We start from the raw sequence: 19,402 nt of genomic DNA, 5'->3' as shown, positions 1-19,402 counted from the left end.
ACTGACTAACACATTTTTGCTCTGAAATTTTGATTATTTATAGCAAAGTTAGTATTAAGATTTATCATTTATATAACGCAGCATCTCCGATGGCAATTGCAGTTTTCCCTATTTTCCATACTTTGAAGTCAAAGATGTTGCGACAATCGATTTCAGACGTCTAAAAAGTTTTAGTATCAGCACTACAGCTGTTGCCATCTAGCGTTCGAATGAAGAGGTACGAGACTTGTCCAATCGCAGGCCAATAGTATGGAACGGAGTCAACCAATCATATTCAGATAATTATTGCATGCAATGGTGGCTGTGTATCTCATATGTAGAGTGAGCGGTTAGTCTGTTGATGTTTGTTTCGTCATTCCGTTAATACGCTTTCGGAAAGCAAAAGCTTGCACTGTAAGCTATGTAGTAAACTCCTCGTAATGTAACGTGTGGGTAATGATAACCAATAGTTCAGGAAACAAGCTCAAGGCTTCTAAAAGCGCTAGAGATTCAGAAGATAGCAAAGATTTTGAAGTTGAAAACAAGTGCAGCAGGGTTTTGGATAAGGATAGTGAGAAAGAGAAAGTGATAAATATTGCGGGTGACAAAACTCAACGTAACTCGCTACCTACGATTGTAATTTGCCAGAGGGATAAAGGTGACAGGCTTAATAAGCAACGACCTCGCGGCGCGAGAGATGAATCTCGAATGGCTCGAGGAGCAGCTGATGGAAGAAGTTCAAATTTCCGAGGCAGGGGAGCCGCAGCTTCCAGAAAAGTGGAAAGAACCGGCGACTCTGGATACGTTTCTCGACGAAGATTTCAAGAACCGTTGAACAAGACTTCATCTTCAGACAGTGGATTTTCTGCTTCATCCAAATATTACAATGATTCTGCATCAGCCAAATATTACAACGACACAGACAGCAACAAATCGAGATTGGGTGAGTCAATTTTCTTATAAAGTAAAAAGAAAAATTGTCTCTAGTACAAGACGCGTGTTTTTCATTTTTTTCTGAACTAGCCACTCAATACGATGTGTTTCCAGTCATTAGTATAAGTGGGCATCCTTTTAACTTAACCAAAATGAAATTCGAGTTTTCTCATCCGATTTAGTATCGCTTATAATGTCTTTTCGTAGCCAATCCAAACACAGCATTTTGAAGAGTTTTAAAAATTGTGTCGAATATGTTGAATAGTTATGTTAACTGAATGCATGCACACCATTTCTTGTTATCTAAAACTCTTTACACATACTCAAGATTTATTGTGCAACGTCTTTTATCAGCTAGGTGCATGGACATAGACTTTTATGTAACTTTAAATTGACTCTTGGCTCACATTGATTTTATGACTGTGTGTTTTTCATGTACATGTAAAGGTATGAGACTTACATAGGTACTGTAGAATTGCACCACATGTTTTATGTTGTGTGTTTGCCGTGGTTCAACCAGTGATCATCTCACAATGATGTAGGGTTTTTCAGGGTCAAATAAGTCGAAATACACACCATCACCATACATAACATACTTTATGGGGATAGGAAAGCCACAGAAAATCCATATCAGGATGGCTGGACAGAGCACCTCCATTCTCCCTAATGGGGGATCAGTGTCTTAAACAGCTTTACTGCCTCATTAAGTAAGTCCCTCTTGGAAATCAGAGCTGTGTATTATAGATTATTTCCTGTTAAACACTGACTGCATCCTCTGCAATAGATGGCAGTACTGTCTTCCAGTTCTGTTATTTTTTCATGGGCATTGTTTGTTACACCCTTATCTCACGGGGCCTCAGATCATTGCCTTGTAGAACCTACTTGGTGGAAATTTCTGTCAGATACCTATTTTATGGTTGCACTTGTCAAGATTTGTCTTGAAAGTTACCACATGCTGTTTGCATTGGTCCATTTCTGGCACAGCTAAAACCATCACAATATTTTGTTTTTGTTTAGAGGTTTGCAGCTTTGTATTGCTGATTGAGTTACAACACTATAGTTTTTACATCTCTATATCCTCCAGACCTTGCTGTTTACTGAATTTGGGTCAGTTGTAAAAACGAAAACCGAATATTTGCTTTGATCCAGAATACGTGACGACATGCGTGCACAAACGATGACAGAACAGAGTGCCAATAATTGTTCTTTCGCTTGTTTGTTATTATTATTATTATTATTATTATTTTGAATCCTAAGAACAGACAGATCTGTGGGGAAACCAGGAGGTTTAGATAGGGTTGAAAGTTGATAGTTTCATTATGAGCTGGTGAAGCTACCAAGTGCAGTGTAATTAAAATAACTGTAATTCTTGTTATGGTATGTATTGGGTTAAATTTTGCTTCCAGTAGGGCCAGTGCGGTATGGTGATGGTGGTAATGGCAGTTGCATGCTCAGAATTGTGACGTTCATATTAATGCAAACATTTTGTTATGAAATGTTCGCTTTAAGAGAGTAATTAATTTAATGAATAGACAAGGGTACGTATAAGAACGTGTCAGCCATAGAGCAGGAATGGCATTAATTACTGACTTCATGTCTAGTTGTTGTCTGCATCAGGACACTATGGTTCTGCTGCCTTAAGTAAAATTTTACCCACATAATGATTTGAATGATTGGTTTATGTGTTTATGTCTAATGGCCTCATGGAGCAAACCAGGTTGCTGGTATTGCTGTCAGTATTTCATTAAATTTAATGAGTGCTTCACCTACCTCCCACATTGGAACCAGGACTTGAGATGGTAATGTTAGATAATCTCTGTTTCAGAGAAAGTTATTCTGTTCTTTATTTTGTGCTGTGTAGCTCTATGAATTGAGTGATTCCATGCCTTGTTTATGTTTAAAGGCTTCTGTGATTAGTCTCATTCCTCCTGTAGTTGAACAATATTTAGTTATAGCTGCCCAAGTGTTGCTATAACTAGTTAGTGAAAAATAATCCTTCATCTTGCACAGAGTTGCTCAGGTCAAGGTCCTTTAGCAGTCTGCACCACAGTTCCACAATGTATATGCCTGCCAAGTTTGTCAAAATAGATTTATGGATATTTTTGTCCTTTCACCACTTCAAAGAATCTTATATACTAAGGAGTTCATCCAGGAAATTTTATATGATATTCTGCAAAGGATAGGGAGATGGAATGTGTTTGTTCTGTTACAAAATTTGTAGTGTAACAGTTTTGGAAATGCTGAATGGTTTAATATTGGGCATTGGCTTTGACCTGTTACTTCGTGAAAATGGTGAAGAGGCATCTCATCTACATCCAGTATAATGGTGACAGATACAATTATCTCTACTTTACCTGCATGTCTAAACTCAGCTCCACAGTACCCACCAATCATGCTTAAGCAGTATTTTTATTTATTTATGCATTCATGCAAGGATTCATCTTACAGTGATATATGATTTGTCACCATATAACAATGAAAATATATAGCTCGTAAAATCTATATAGGCCTACACAGGAACATATTAAGTATGTTCTATGAGGATAGGACAGGTGGTTGACTGTGGCCTTGATCGAGGAACTATCCTGACATTTGCCTGAAATGATTTAGGAAAATCAGGGCAGCCAAACACAGCAAGCTCCATTTTTCCAAATATGAGCTTGGCAGGTGACTTAACAACTGCACTGCCTCATTAGTTTGGTTCCCATTTTACAGTATTTTACAATCAAAGCAATTAACACAACAGTATGAATGCATGTCTCACATCATTAACTTCAGTTGACCTATATGGCTAAAACAAATCCACAATATACGCTAAATGGATTTCAGAACATTAACGATGTACTTATCAAAAAGTGTTGTCGCCAGCGGCAAAAAATAAATGTATAAATAATAATAAAAATAAAAAAGAAATAAAAATTCAGTAAACAAGATAAGTAACACAGGAACAACCAAATAAAAACATTATTTGATCTTTTCTCTCCAGACCACCAATCCTGCCTCATTGTACTCTCTGAAAAACCCCTCCCACCCATTCCTACTATGCTCAACAGCAATAAAACTAAAATGAGACACTTGTTCATCAGTTTTAACAGCCATTCCAAGTTCCACTATCTGTCCTGTATATGTAATTCAGAACACATTTCTCTACAGAAAGAAAGCCAATGAATAACAAAATGTTTGCTAATGCCTGTCTCATGGGCACAAAACCATGTACTAAAATGGTAGGTCAAATAAACTATATTGTGGATTGCCAGTCTAGATTTTTGGAACCACATTTCATACCATATTGTTGCCCTCATGACATCACCACGAAACTGTTGGTACTGCTTTATGGTTCAACCTTCTCACAGTGGTGAAACTTAACGTAGTGTGCCAAAATACTGTATTTTTCCAGAAAAGTGATCATGCTTGGCACAGCCTTCATCGCCTGGTTCAACAGAAGACTACTATATTTTAAAGTCTGAGCCACAGCTCCTTATTCCAAAGAACAACATTGAACAAATGTGCCATCGATATTCTGGACATTGAAATTCAATACAAGAGAGCACGACCTCAGGCAACACACCTGGTACAGAACACCTTTTTCTCACATGCGTAATTTAAAATACATTGGCCATTTTGACATCACTGATGAAAGGAGATGCCCAGTACTTAACATTTTAGATGGCCAAGGGCTTTCTATGGGATTAGAATGTGGAACTTAGATGACACAATGGACAATATTGATTGTTTCGCTTGATATGTGGACTCTTTTTCTTTTGGCACTTTTGACGGAGTCTAGTAGAGTAGAGGAACCAAGCTGTGCACTCAACAGGAGAGCTATGTTGAATGGAAAGTGTAAGTTACATGAGTCTCCTATTTTGACAATGAGAAAGTGATATTTTGTGTATTGTACTGTTGCATCTAGCGATGTAAAACTGACATCAAGGCATCATGTACATTTAAAAATGTCTGTGGAATGTTACCAAGGAGAGCTAATGGATGGCACCTGTGATCTATGAGAAACTATATCTCAGTATTGCACCATGAATCCTTAAAACATTGAAACAGAATACAGTATTCAATATGGGCATAATGGGAGCTACTGAGCTGCAGTAGAGTATGCTAACAGAGGTTGACACACACTTGAGTTATCTGAAGATATAATTTGGACTAAAGTGTAGGAATTTTGTGTTCTACATTGAAACATTGTGTCTGTCAGAATGAAAATACACAGTGGAATTTTTTTTTTTTTTGGTTCATTCACTTTCATTTCTTACAAATATAGTTCTTAGCTGCTCACTGTTCAGTTACTCTCTGTGTTAAACAGTATATGGGAGTACTGTCTTTATTACTGGCTCTAGACATGTGAAGTAGACTGGTATGTGTCTCTCTGTAAAGAGCAAAAAGAGTAAAGTAGGTATTTACTGAGGAATTTTGTGTGCCTCCTTGAACAGATCCAGAGCAACCAAGTTCTAAAATACTACATGCCTTTAATGCAGTTGATGTACAATTTGTGCAACTGAATGGTTACAAAATTTCCTAGCTGATTAAAGCAGCGCCAAAACTGGAGACTTGAACATGGGTCCTTTGCCTTTTGCAGGCAAGTGTTCTGCCGACTGAGCTATCCAAGCACAACTTGCGACTTGTGTTTATGGCTTCACTTCTGCCAGTATCTCGTCACCTACCTTCCGAACTTGACAGAAGCTCTCCTACATATCTTTCAGGATCAGCCCCCTCAGAGGAAAGCAAATTGTGGAGATAAAGCTTATCTGCATCCTGGGTATTGTTCACATGTGCTGATTTGAAACTTGAATTCCAATCTGGTCCACACTTTTAATTTGCCCAGAATCTTCAAATCAGTGCACACTCCGCTGCACACTGGAAATTCATTCTGGAGGGTTGGAATTATTACTTTCTTCTCATTAATGTGTTGCCGTCTTGCCATTAATGCTGGGCACAATCATAAGAATAAAGCAGATCAACTTCGTACATTGCCCCTGTAGTTTTGAGTCTTTAAACTGTATGTGGAAGTTGATAATTTAAGGGAGGGGGGCGGTGGCAACAACATTGTCTTGCAGTTACTGTTTAGACAATATGTCTGCAGCAGTAGCATCAGCAGCAACAACAGATGTGAAGTTCTGTACTGAATGCATTCACACTCTCTCATTTCACATTGTAAGGAGCTGATTCCACAGTCCACCATTGAGGGGTGGGGAAGCATTGCATTGGTCTGTCATGATGGCATACCATTTTATTTTTATCAGAAATACACACCTATTTAACATTTGTTAGAAGAGCTAATTAATATTATTTTTTAACACGCTTACTGTAGAGAATGTGCTTGCAAGCACCTGCATTTTTGAGGGAGTGTACTGAGGAACAGTAATGGGTGTTACCTTTTTCCCATTGAGTCTCGAACAGCAAGCTGTTGCTGCGTCCCCTGAATTATAAAATTATCTTTCAGAAGGAACAGAGGGAGTCACTGTTCAAAGATACTTATAAGCCACACTGTGTTTTTTTTTTTTTTTTTTTTTTTTTTTTTAAATAATCTTCTGCAATAGCCTGTAACTGTGCTTGTGATTCTTCAATACTGGCTGCTTTCTGTGGTTGCTTCTTCTGAACAATGGGATTTCAAGTGGTAACTACACTATTTACTGCCAACGAATCATGTAAATGGAGCCCTTGAAAGTGAGGATCTAGAGTCATACATGGTGCCAACAGTTTGGTCTCCTCACTGTTTTGAGTGTGTCTTTAGTATTGTTCTTGCAGATGCTCTTTGAGACATTTATATTCTGATATCTAAATGTTTGTATCCATTAACTTTCTTGACAAAAAACAAGCAAATGATATTACTTTGTTTCTGTTGCATAAAATTTCACCATTGATTTCTTTGGTTACTTGATATTAGGGCTGCGAGCGTAAACACACCAATTCAAAATGTTCTGATTTTTCCTGTTATACAATGAGTACTAGGGGACAGCCACACTTCTTAAGTTAATGCTTAACAGGCTTTAAAAATGAAGCAGAAAAATTGTAGTAGTTAACTGTAAGGGTAACCAGTTATGTAATATTATTTGCCATGAAAGAAATATTGGTATATCCAAAACCAATAACCAGAATAATTGATTACTCAATTAATTGCCATTAATTGATCCAAGAGGATCACAAAAACTGTGAAGCTGTCAGAATTTTGCGGGGAGATACATTGCTGCATTTGTGTCACATAGGTCAAACTTTACAAAATTTGTAAGGCCAAGTAATGAACTGGACTATTGCATACAAACTAAAAAGGCTAAGGGGCCTACAGCATGTGCACCTGCACTAGATCATCAGACATGCGAGTGAGACAAGAGCTGCAAAATTCCGGAGCATAAGGTATTTTCATGGGTACTGTGCAATACATGTCCAGTTGCATTATGCTTCCACAAACACAAAAACTGTTTCCAGTTTTTTTCATGTAAATCGGCTGTCAACTGTCTGGGTAAAAATCTGTTTAAACTGGCCCTTCTAATTTTTTTCATTTTTGATATTTATAGTGTTAATTCTCTTTTATTTGCTTTAACATTCGTATGTCGCCTTGCATAAGTAATTAATAACATTCAACAGCTACGTTACTATTGACTTTGTAACAAACAGGGGCAGCATAGTAGTATCGTTTACTGCATATATCCGGTAACTACACTTGTCAAGTCCTCTCCTTCCCCCATGAGCCATGGACCTTGCTGTTGGTGGAGTAGTTTGCTCGCCTCAACGATACAGGTAGCCATACTGTAGGTGCAATCATAATGGAGGGGGGTATCTGTTGAAAAGCCAGACGTGTGTGATTTCTGAAGAGAGGCAGCAGCCGTTTCAGTAGTTGGTGGGGCAACAGTTTTCATGACTGACGGATCTGGCTTTGTGACATTGCCAAAATGGCCTTGCTGTGTTGGTACTGTGAATGGCCGAAAGCAAGGGGACACTACAGCTGTAATACCTCTTGAGGGAATGCAAATCTACTGAGAGATTACATGATGATGGCATCCTCTTGGGTAAAATATACCGGAGGTAAAATAGTTCCATTCGGATCTCTGAGGGGTGACTACTTGGGAGGATGTCGTCATCAGGAGAAACAAAACTGGCACTCTACGAATTGGAGAATGGAATCGTAGACCCATTAATTGGGCAGGTAGGTTAGAAAATTTAGAAAGGGGAATGGATAGGTTGAAGTTGCATATAGTGGGAATCGGTGGTGATCGGTGGCAGGAGGAACTGGACTTCTGGTCAGGTGAATACAGAGTTATGAATACAAAGCCAAATAGGGGTAAAGCAGGAGTGGGGTGAATAATAAATAAGGAAATAGGAATGCGGGTAAGCTACTATGAACTGCATAGAGAATGCATTAGCGCAGCCAAGATATACCCAAAGCCCATGTCTACCACAGTAGTATGAGTTTATATACAAACTAGCTCTACAGATGCTGAAGAGATTGAAGAAATGCTCAATGAGACAAGAGGAATTATGCAGATAGTTAAAGGAGACAAAGATTTAATAGTGAGGGACTGGAATTCGATAGTGGGAAAAGGAACAGAAGGAAAAATAGTAGGTGAATATGGACTATGGACAAGGAATTTAAGAGGAAGCTGCCTGCTAGAATTTTGCACAGAGCGTATTTTAATATCGTTAACACTTAGTTTAAGCATCATGAAAGGAGGTCGTATACGTTGAAGAGACCTGAAGACACCAGAAGCTTTCAAATTGATTACACACTAAAGAGCCAAAGAAACTGGTACACCTGCCCAAGATTGTGTAAGGCCCCCGCAAGCATGCAGAAGTGCTGCAATATGAGGTGGCATGGACTGGAGTAATTTCTGAAGTAGTGCTGGAGGAGGGAATTGACATGATGAATCCTGCAGGGTTGTTCCTAAAGCCGTAAGAGTACGAGGCAGTGGAGATCTCTTCTGAACAGCACGTTGCAAAGCATTCCAGATATGTTCATTAATATTCATGCCTAGGGGGGGGGGGGGTGGGGGGTGGCCAGCGGAAGTGTTTAAACTCGGAAGAGTGTTCCCGGAGCCATTCTGTAGCAATTCTGGATGCGTGGGGTTGTCGCATTGTCCTGCTGGAATTGCCCAAGTCTGTCTGAATGCCCAATGGACATGAGTGGATGCAGGTGATCAGACAGGCTGCTTATGTACGTGTCACACCTCAGAGTCATATCTAGATTTATCGGGGTCCCGTATCACTCCAACTGCACATGCCCCACACGATTACAGAGACTCCACCAACTCGAATAGTCCCCTGGTGTTGTGCAGGGTCCATGGATTCAAGTGGTTGTCTCCATACCCATACATGTCCATCTGTTCAATAAAATTTGAAACAAGACCAGGCAACATGTTTCCCGTCATCAACAGTCCAATGTCAGTGTTGACGGGCCCAGGCGAGGTGCAAAACTTTGTGTCATGCAATCATCAAGGGTACATGAGTGGGCCTTCAGCTCTGAAAGCCTATATTGATCATGTTTTGTTTAATGGTTCGGACACTGACACTTGCTGATGATCTAGCATTGAAATCTGCAGCAATTTGTGGAAGAGTTGCACTTCTGTCGTGTTGAACGATTCTCTTCTGTTGTTGATCACGTACTTGCAGGGTCTTTCTCGAGCCACAGTGATGTTGGAGATTTGATGTTTTACTGGATTCCTGATATTTGCAGTACACTCGTGAAATGGACGTACGGGAAAATCCCCACTTCATCGCTACCTCAGAGATGCTGTATCCCATTGCTCGTGCGCTGAGTATAACACCATGTTCAAACTCACTGAAATCTTGGTCACCTGCCATTGTAGCAGAAGTAACCAATCTAAAAACTGTGCCTGACGCTCATTGTGTTATATAGGCATTGCTGACCGCAGTGCCGTATTGTGTCTGTTTGCATCTCTCTGTACTTGAATATCCATGCCTAACCAGTGTATAATGCTTAGGCAGAGCTTTAGGAGTCTGATTTTAATTTGTAAGAGATTACAGGGACAGATGTGAACATTGACCACAATTTATTGGTTATGATCTGTGGATTACAATTGAAGAAATTGCAAAAAGGTAGGTAATTGAGGTAATGAGACCTGCACAAGTTGAAAGAACCAGAGGTTGTTGAGAGTTTCAGAGAGAGGATTAGACAATAGTTGACTAGAACAGGCCAGAGGAATACAATAGATGAGTGTGTAACTTTAAAAGTTGAAATAGTTGAGGTCAAATAGGTAAAAAGACAAGGCCTGGTAGAAATCCTTGTATAACACAAGAGATACTGAATTTAACTGCTGAAAGGAGACAATATAAAAGTACAGCAAATGAAGCAGGCGAAAGGGAATACAGATGACTAAAAAATGGGATTTTAGAAAGTGCAAAATAGCAAGGGCAAACGTAAGGATTTAGAAGCATATATTTCACAAGTGGAAAGATGGATACTGCCTACAGGAAAATTAAAGAGGCATTTGGAGAAAAGAGAAGCACCTGTCTGGACATGAAGCACTCAGTTGGAAAACCAGTGTGAAGCCAGGAAGGGAAAGCTGAAAGGCGGAAAGTGTGTACAGAAGGTCTAAACAAGGGAGATAAAGGCAATACTCTAAAAATGGAAGAGGACGCAGGTGAAGATGAGATGGGAGATATGATATTGTGAGAATAATTTGACTAATTCAGAACAATTTGACAATTCAGAACAATGCCCCAGGATTAGAAGACGAAGCCGTCAGTACTACTGATAGCCATAGGAGAACCAGCCATTACAAAACTGTTTCATCTGGTGTGCAAGATGAGACAAACAATGGACCCTCAGCCTTCAAGAAGAATGTAGTCCATCCAATTCCAAAGAATGCAGTTGCTGACAATTATGAAAATTACCAAACTATCATCTGAATAAGTCACAGTTGCAAACCAATTACACGAGTTCTTTCCAGAAGAATGGGAAAACTGATAGGAGCCACTTTGGGGAAGATCAGTTTGGATTCCAGAGAAACGTAGGAACACACAAGGCAGTATAGACCTAACGACTTCTAATAGAAGGTAGGTTAAGGAAGGGCAAACCTATGTTTATAGCATTTGTAGCTTAGAGAAAGCATTTGACAGAGTTGACTGGAATACTCTCTTTGGAATTCTAAAGGTGTTAAGGGTAAAATACAGCGAGAAAAGGATATTTACAATTTGTGCAGAAATCGGATGGCAGTTAAGTCAAGGAGCAGGAAAGGGATGCAGTGGTTGGGAAGGGAGTAAGACTTGTAGCCTGTCCCTGATGTTATTCAGTCTGTACATTGAATAACCAGTAAAGGAATTGAATGAAAAATGTGGAGTAGAAATTTAAATTCAGGGAGAAGAAATAAAACTTCGAAGTTAGCGGATGTCATTGTGTCAGAGACAGCAAAGGACTTGGAAGAGTAGTTGAATGAAATGGGTACTGTCTTGAAAGGAGCATATAAGAGAACTATCAACAAAAGCAAAAAAAGGATAGTGGAATTTAGTCAGATTAAATCAGGTGATGCTAAGGGAATTAGGTAAGGAAACGACACACTTAGGGTGGCGAGCACCAAACTAGTATGAATTACTATTGTAGTAACTCTTACTTCTTTAGTCTGGGCTATTTTAGTAAATTACTTGTGTAGTAATATACTCTTTTACCAACTGTTGGAGAGCTCAATTTCTATTTGCTGCTTTAGTTGCAACAAAAGAAGTAATGCCTTTTTACTAAAGAAGTGATCCAGAACACTGCTGGCACATGCATTACGTTCCCTCTCGGAAAGTATTGAGTGTAAGGCATTATTGCTTCACTTTTGCTTAATTTGTGTTAATTGCTGTAGTTGTAGAAGCTAGGAAGGATTATTCAACTGAATTATTAAAACTGGAAAATCTAAATGCTGTTGTATTAATTAATGATAAGATCTGTGTATTATGAAAAAGAAACGTTCTTACGCCGAAGGCGATGCAAAGGCACTGCAATCTGCACTGCATTTGGTATAAACTGAATGTTATATGTAATTTTGCGCAACACAGACTGAAGTTCTTTCAAGTTCCTGGGTGCTGGCAAGTCTCTAATCGCACTGAGATGTGACGGCGAGGGGTGGATACCCTGTCCATTAATCATATGTCCTAAATACTGAATCTCAGTTTGAAAAAAGTTGCACTTGTGTCTGTTACATTTTAGTCCCGTCTGAAAAAGTATAGTAAATAAGGCACGCAAGTTCTGCAAATGTTCATCAGGGGTGCGACCCAACACAACTATATCGTCCAGATAATTTGAGCAACCAGGGACAGTGGCACACAACTGCTGCAAATAAGAATGAAAAATAGCAGGAGCTGAAGCACAACCGAACGGAAGGCGGCGAAACTTGAACAATCCAAGGTGGGTGTTTATCACAAAATAGCGCTGCGACTGTTCGTCGAGTGGAATCTTGAAAGTATGCGTCCCTCAAATCAATCGTGGAAAAGAATTTGCCCACACCAACCTTATCAAAAATGTCTTCAGGATGCGGTAAGGGAAACGTAGCTACCACTGTCTGGATTTACTGTAGACGTAAAGTCGGCACAAATACGGAGACGGCCGTTTGGTTCTTTCACACACACACACACACACACACACACACACACACACACACTCTATAGGCGAAGCCCATGGCGAAGCAGAAACAGGTTCAATGACACCACTGTGTTGCAAATGCTGAAGTTCAGCAGCTACAGTGTCACGCAGTGCGTGCGTTACCGGGCGTGCACGCCAGAAAATAGGCAAGGCATTGTCTTTAACTACAATATGCGCTGCATAGTCTGTGGCGCAACCAAGGCCATCAGAAAGGAGTTCAGCAAAATTATCGCATAGTGGGGCAACACTGTCTGCGTGGTTACTAGGCTTGATGCAAAGTACATTGTCCTGAATTGCGAGGCCAAAAAGTTCAAATACGTCCATGCCAACAATATTTGTAGCATCACTAGAGTGGAGCACCTGGAAAGACACTGTACGTGTTGTTGCACCATACATGGCTTGCAAACTACACACACCGAGCACTGAGATTTCCTGTCCAGTAAATGCAGTCAATGTGGAACGTGAACAACGAAGTGGGGACGAACCATGCAAGTTATATATTGATCTGTTCAGAAAAGTTGTGAATTAGAGTTTCTCTTACTGCACACAGCTTGCACATGTCCTTTCTTATTACAAAAATAACAATGTACTTGACGGGATGGGCAACTGTCACGTGGGTGGGCACCAGAGCAATTCAGACTTGATTTCAGTTTCTTAGTGGGTGCCAAGCTTGCAACTTGTTCACTGGTGCACGAGCGGCGCATTGTGGCGTGCTGTGCTGGGGCCAGGCGGGAGAGCACGTGTTGTGACATGCTAACAGTACACACACCCGGGGTCATGTAGAATGTGCAAGTAGCCATGTCCAATGTATCTTGTCTGTCTAGCAAGTCCACTACTTCCTGCAAAGACGGGTTTTTTAATTTGAGGAATTGCTCGCAGATGCAGTGATCTGCCACATTCTGCGCAATAGTGTCTCTAATCATTATATCCACATATGAGTGTCTACATGAGCAATTAAAGTCACAATCAGAAGTTAGTCCCTGAAGGTCCGCTAACCAAGATTTATTGGACTGAGTAGGGCCACGCCACAGACGAAAGAATTTGTAGTGTGCAGCTACTACATTTACACTATCACAGAAGTGGAAGTTCAAAGTGTCAATCACTTCGTCGTAAGTTTTAGTTTCTAGGTGGGTGGTGGGAAACAATTTGACGAGCATGCAATAGAAACAACACCCGCATTGGCAATAAAATAGGCAAGCCGCTCTGTACCTGGTATGTTGTATGCTGTGAAGTGCGCCTCGAGCTGGGCGATGTATTCTGGCCAGCGTTCAACGTCAGGATTGAAGGCACAAAATGGTGGTGCTGGAGGTGTCATCAGCGTCAGTACAGGTGGTGGTGTCAGAGGCGTCAAAGTAGCTGCAGTTTGTAGTGTGACCAGTCCATTTATGGCACCAAGCAGCTGTGTCATTTGCTGAGCCTGAAAATGTACAAGATCGGACAGCGGAGCCTGTTCCTGCGGCGAAGCCATAGTTTACACAAAAGAAAACCTTACAGCGAATGGTGGAAGCAGTCACACTGGGCTAGCACGAAAAGAAAGCAGCACCGAGCAAAGAAAAGATAAGAGAGGGAAAAAAAAGTTTTTAGTCCCTGCTTTTGTATCCCACCTGGTAGGTTGCGCATGGGTCTGCTCCTGTAAACTGAAGGGTAGGCCGAGTGTAGGAAGCGAGTAGGAGCAGGTGAGGTGAAAATCTCGGTACTGCAATTAAAAGTGGTTTTACTATATCACAACTCAACTTGCATACACCCATGTGGGTCCGGGGTAAGAATAGGCCTGAGGTATTCCTGCCTGTCATAAGAGGCAACTAAAAGGAGTTTCAATCGTTTCGGCCTTCCATGTGATGGTCCCCCTTGGGGTTTGACCTCCATTTTTCAAAATTCTACAGAATTAAGAGCCTTTTGGGAAAGGACGCCTTACGTGGTGTCTCACTGGTCCTCAGTGCACTAAGACCTTGGCACTCAGCAGTGTACCGGCGTTGTAACCGCACCTGCTATTCCTCAAATTGGGCCTAAACGCCTGATGGGTTGCACAAGTTACGCCCATAGTGCGTCCCCATCTGCACCTACGATCATGATGGACTTTCCATGGCACCCGAAATACAGCACGGTAGCCAGCCCGTTGTGGTGGGGTCGTCATGTACTCTCTAGGTTGTAGCCCCCTGACAACACAGGGATCGTACTGCCGATACATGAGCTGCACCCTCCCCACGTCGGCCAAGGAGTAGATGCCCGTCTCCTTGGGGCATCAGGACTCCCGGCAACGGTCATCCTGCCAGGTGGCCCTTGCTGAGGCTGGGTGGCGCCCGTGGGGAGAGCCCCTGGTCGGAGTGGGTGGTATCGGGGCGGACGTTCCGCAGATGAAACGTCAACATGTATCGGGTCGCTCTGCGGCTGAGTCTTTTAAAAAGAAAGGTACTGTCTCTGGTTCTGGTTCTCCTGCCCCTTCCCCCTTGGCCACTCCCTGGGAGGAAGGACTGGCCCACCGGCTTGGGGCGAAGTACTTCCCTTGCTATTTAGTCTGTTCTCGGACCGATGGGGGGACGTTCACCACCTCCAAGCCCATGTTCTTTGTCCAGCACATCGAGGACATCTTCGGGGAAATCGAGGCTCTCAGTAAAATGCGTTCGGGGTCCGTTCTTATAAAGACCACCTCCACCACTCAGTCGGCGGCGCTCCAGGCGTGCGACTGACTAGGGGACATCCCAGTGTCCATTGTCCCGCATCTGGCACTGAATAGGACGCAGGGGGTTATTTTTCATCGGAACCTCCTGCTGCAATCTGATGAGGAGCTCGGGGCCAACCTGGAGCGCCGAGGCGTGCATTTCGTCCGGCGAGTCCAGCGCGACCCCAAAGACCGTCACATCGACACTGGGGCCTTTATCCTCGCCTTCGAGGGGGACGTTCTCCCGGAGAAGGTAAAGGTGATGTGCTACCGGTGCAACGTGCGCCCTTACGTCCCGCCTCCTATGCGCTGCTTTGGGCACATGTCGTCACGGTGTGAGGCTTGAGCCCCTTTGTGGCAATTGCGGACGCCCTCTTCGTGAGGAACATACATGCACCCCACCACCTCGGTGCGTCAATTGTCCTGGCATCCATTCGCCTAGATCTTTATACTGCCCCGCGTATCAGATGGAGAAGAAGATCCAAGAATTAAAAACTTTGGATCGCAAGCTTATTCTGAGGCCAGGAAAAAGTATGACCGCCTCCATCCTGTGACGTTGTCAACTTTTTTTGCCTCAGTCGTGTCCACTCCTTCCACAGTATCCTCACCCCTATCCCGTCCCCCCTCCACCTCCTCATCCCATCCGGGGTCTTTGCCTCCGCCTCCCAAATCCCTCCCTTCCAAATCCTCCTCCCTTGCGGCCCCTGCCCCCTCTGCCCCAGGGGCCACCCTTCCTCCTCCCCTTCCGCCACCTGAGAAGTGATCCTCTTCTCAGGCATCCTTCGGGGAAACATTCCGGACCCCGGCTTCCGAGGTCCGGCGTTCCAAAACGGACCCCGCGCGTGAGGACCTTCTTCGGGTCCAGCCCACCATCCCTGTGCCTCATCGGACTTCCCAGAAGGCCTCCAAGAAGAAGTCTTTATCCCCCTCTCCACCCCGGCGCGTTTCATCTGATGCTCCATCCGTGAGCCCAAAACGGACCCCGCGCGTGAGGACCTTCTTCGGGTCCAGCCCACCATCCCTGTGCCTCATCGGACTTCCCAGAAGGCCTCCAAGAAGAAGTCTTTATCCCCCTCTCCACCCCGGCGCGTTTCATCTGATGCTCCATCCGTGAGTCGCTGCTCCCGGCCATCCTCAGTTTCGCCGGGACGCTCTGCTGCCAGGCGCTCAGCTGGCCTCTCGTCGGCGAATGATGCTGCCCCTCCTACACAACCTGGGAAAGCGGTGGCAGCTGGCGACGACTCGATGGAACAGGATCCGCCTCCCACCGGTTGTAGCGTTGTTCCCTCGAAACCTGGCCGTCCGCGGCCGTCGAGGTGACCAGCTCTTCACCCGTTTTGTTCTCCCTTTTTTCTGACTAGCGATGGTTTTGTTACATTGGAACATAAGAGGTATTCGATCTAATCGGGGGAATTACAACTGCTCCTCCACCTGCACTGTCCGCTCGTCCTTGGTCTCCAAGAAACCAAGTTGCGCCCAACTGACTGTATTGCTTTTACCCACTATACCTCGGAGCGGTCTGACCTCACCCCTGTGGACGGTATTCCAGCTCATGGTGGGGTCATGTTGCTCGTTCAGGACGATGTCTATTACCATCCCATCCCATTGACCACCCCACTCCAAGCAATAGCTGTCCGTATTACTCTTTCTGCCTTTACTTTTTCCGTTTGTACCGTCTACACTCCATCGTCATCCGCAGTTAGTCGGGCTGACATGATGCACCTGATTGCCCAGCTTCCTCAGCCGTTTTTATTGTTTGGCGACTTCAATGCCCATCATCCCCTTTGGGGCTCTCCTGCATCCTGTCAGAGAGGCTCCCTCTTGGCGGATGTCTTCAACCATCTCAATCTTGTCTGCCTCAATACTGGCGCCCCGACTTTCCTCTCGGACTCTACTCATACCTACTCCCACTTGGACCTCTCGATCTGTTCTACCATTCTTGCCCGTCGGTTCGAGTGGTATGTCCTTTCTGACACCTATTCGAGCGACCACTTCCCCTGTGTCGTTCGTCTCCTGCACCACACCCCATCCCCACGTCCTTCGAGCTGGAACATACCAAAAGCTGACTGGGGACTTTACTCCTCCCTGGCGACCTTTCCGGACCACGATTTTCTCAATTGTGACAGTCAGGTCGACTACCTCACGGCTGTTATCATCAATGCTGCCGAACGTTCCATTCCTCGTACTACCTCTTCTTCACGTCGCGTTTCCGTCCCCTGGTGGAATGAGGCTTGTAGAGACGCTATCCGTGCTCGATGACGTGCTTTACGCACCTTTCGCCGCCATCCTACGTTGGTGAATTGTATTGGATACAAACGACTCCGAGCGCAATGCCGTAGAGTCATCAAAGACAGCAAAAAAGCTTGTTGAGCCTCTTTCACCAGCTCCTTTAACAGTTTTACTCCCTCTTCTGTCGTCTGGGGTGGCCTGCGCCGGCTGTTGGGCATTAAGGCCCACTTCTCGGTACCTGGCCTGACTTCAGGTAATGAGGTCCTTGATGATCCTGTGGATGTCTCCAACGCCTTCGGCTGCTTTTTCGTGGAGGTTTCAAGCTCCGCCCATTACTACCCTGCCTTCCTTCCCAGGAAAGAGGCAGAAGAGGCTCGGCGACCTTCCTTCGACTCGCTGAATCTGGAAACTTATAATGCCCCCTTTACTATGCGGGAACTCGAACGTGCACTTGCACTGTCCCGGTCCTCTGCTCCGGGGCCAGATGCCATTCACGTTCAGATGCTGGCCCACCTTTCTCCAGCAGGCAAAAGCTTCCTTCTTCGTACCTACAATCGCGTCTGGACCGAAGGTCAAGTCCCCATGCGTTGGCGTGACGCCGTCGTTGTTCCTGTACCCAAACCCGGGAAGGATAGACACCTTCCTTCTAGTTACCGCCCCATTTCTCTTACAAGCTGTGTCTGTAAGGTGATGGAGCGCATGGTTAACGCTCGGTTAGTTTGGATTCTTGAATCTTGACGGCTACTTACCAATGTTCAATGCGGCTTTCGTCGCCGCCGCTCCGCTGTTGACCACCTTGTGACCTTGTCGACATTCATCATGAACAACTTTTTGCGAAAGCGCCAAACGGTAGCTGTGTTCTTCGATTTGGAGAAGGCTTATGATACCTGTTGGAGAGGAGGTATCCTCCGCACTATGCACAGGTGGGGTCTACGCGGTCACCTGCCCCTTTTTATTGATTCTTTTTTAACAGATCGAAAGTTTAGGGTACGTGTGTGTTCCGTATTGTCCGATGCCTTCCTCCAGGAGAACGGAGTGCCTCAGGGCTCGGTCTTGAGTGTAGCACTTTTTGCCATAGCGATCAATCCAATTATGGATTGCATTCCGCCTAATGTCTCAGGCTCTCTTTTTGTCGATGACTTCGCGATCTACTGCAGTGCCCAGAGAACATGCCTCCTGGAGCGCTGCCTTCAGCGTTGTCTAGACAGCCTATACTCATGGAGTGTGGCAAATGGCTTCCAGTTCTCTGAAGAGAAGACGATTTGCATCAACTTTTGGTGATATAAAGCGTTCCTTCTGCCATCCTTACATCTCGGTCCCGTTGTTCTCCCATTTGTGGAAACAACTAATTTTCTAGGGCTCACACTGGGCAGGAAACTTTGTTGGTCTCCACACGTCTCTTATTTGGCTGCCCGTTGTACACGTTCCCTTAATGTCCTCAGAGTTCTTAGTGGTTCATCTTGGGGAGCGGATCGCACTGTCCTGCTTCGCTTGTATCGGTCCATCGTCCGATCAAAGCTTGTCTACTCGGCCATCCCTCTTACGCCGCCTCAACTCCATCCACCATTGGGGGTTACGTCTTGCGACCGGAGTATTCTACACTAGTCCCGTCGAGAGTCTTTATGCTGAAGCTGCCGAATTACCATTGACCTACCGGCGTGACGTACTGCTTTGTCGGTATGCCTGCCGGCTGTTGTCAATGCCTGACCACCCCTCTTATCAGTCCTTCTTCGCCGATTCTCTCGACCGTCAGTATGGGTTGTATGTGTCTGCCCTGCTGCTCCCTGGAGTTCGCTTTCGTCGCCTGCTTCGACAATTGGATTTTGCCCTCCCTATCACCTTCAGAGAGGGTGACAGCCCAACACCACCATGGCTCCAGGCTCCGGTTCATATTTATCTCAACCTCAGCTCGCTCCTGAAGGAGGGTACTCCGGCTGCAGTGTATTGCTCACAGTTTGTCGAACTTCGTGCACGACTTTCCAGTCACACCTTTATTTACACTGATGGCTCCAAAACTGACG

The 19,402-nt window shown here is 44.1% G+C and overlaps 1 protein-coding gene across 1 annotated transcript in view; it reads left to right on the top strand.

The window, feature by feature from the left end:
* The first annotated feature begins 319 nt into the window (after positions 1-319).
* Positions 320-19,402, top strand: part of LOC124605141 (serine/threonine-protein kinase SMG1) — a 352,264-nt gene continuing 333,181 nt past the window's right edge. Inside the window, exon 1 of the mRNA XM_047136625.1 lies at positions 320-922. Within this exon, the coding sequence (XP_046992581.1) occupies positions 436-922 (487 nt within the window). The 5' untranslated portion in view covers positions 320-435. The remainder of the gene's footprint in view (positions 923-19,402) is intronic.

The sequence above is a fragment of the Schistocerca americana genome, chromosome 3, assembly GCF_021461395.2.
Source record: "Schistocerca americana isolate TAMUIC-IGC-003095 chromosome 3, iqSchAmer2.1, whole genome shotgun sequence".
In the NCBI taxonomy this organism is placed as follows: Eukaryota; Metazoa; Arthropoda; class Insecta; order Orthoptera; family Acrididae; genus Schistocerca; species Schistocerca americana.
This window is presented reverse-complemented; position numbering and strand designations above follow the sequence as displayed.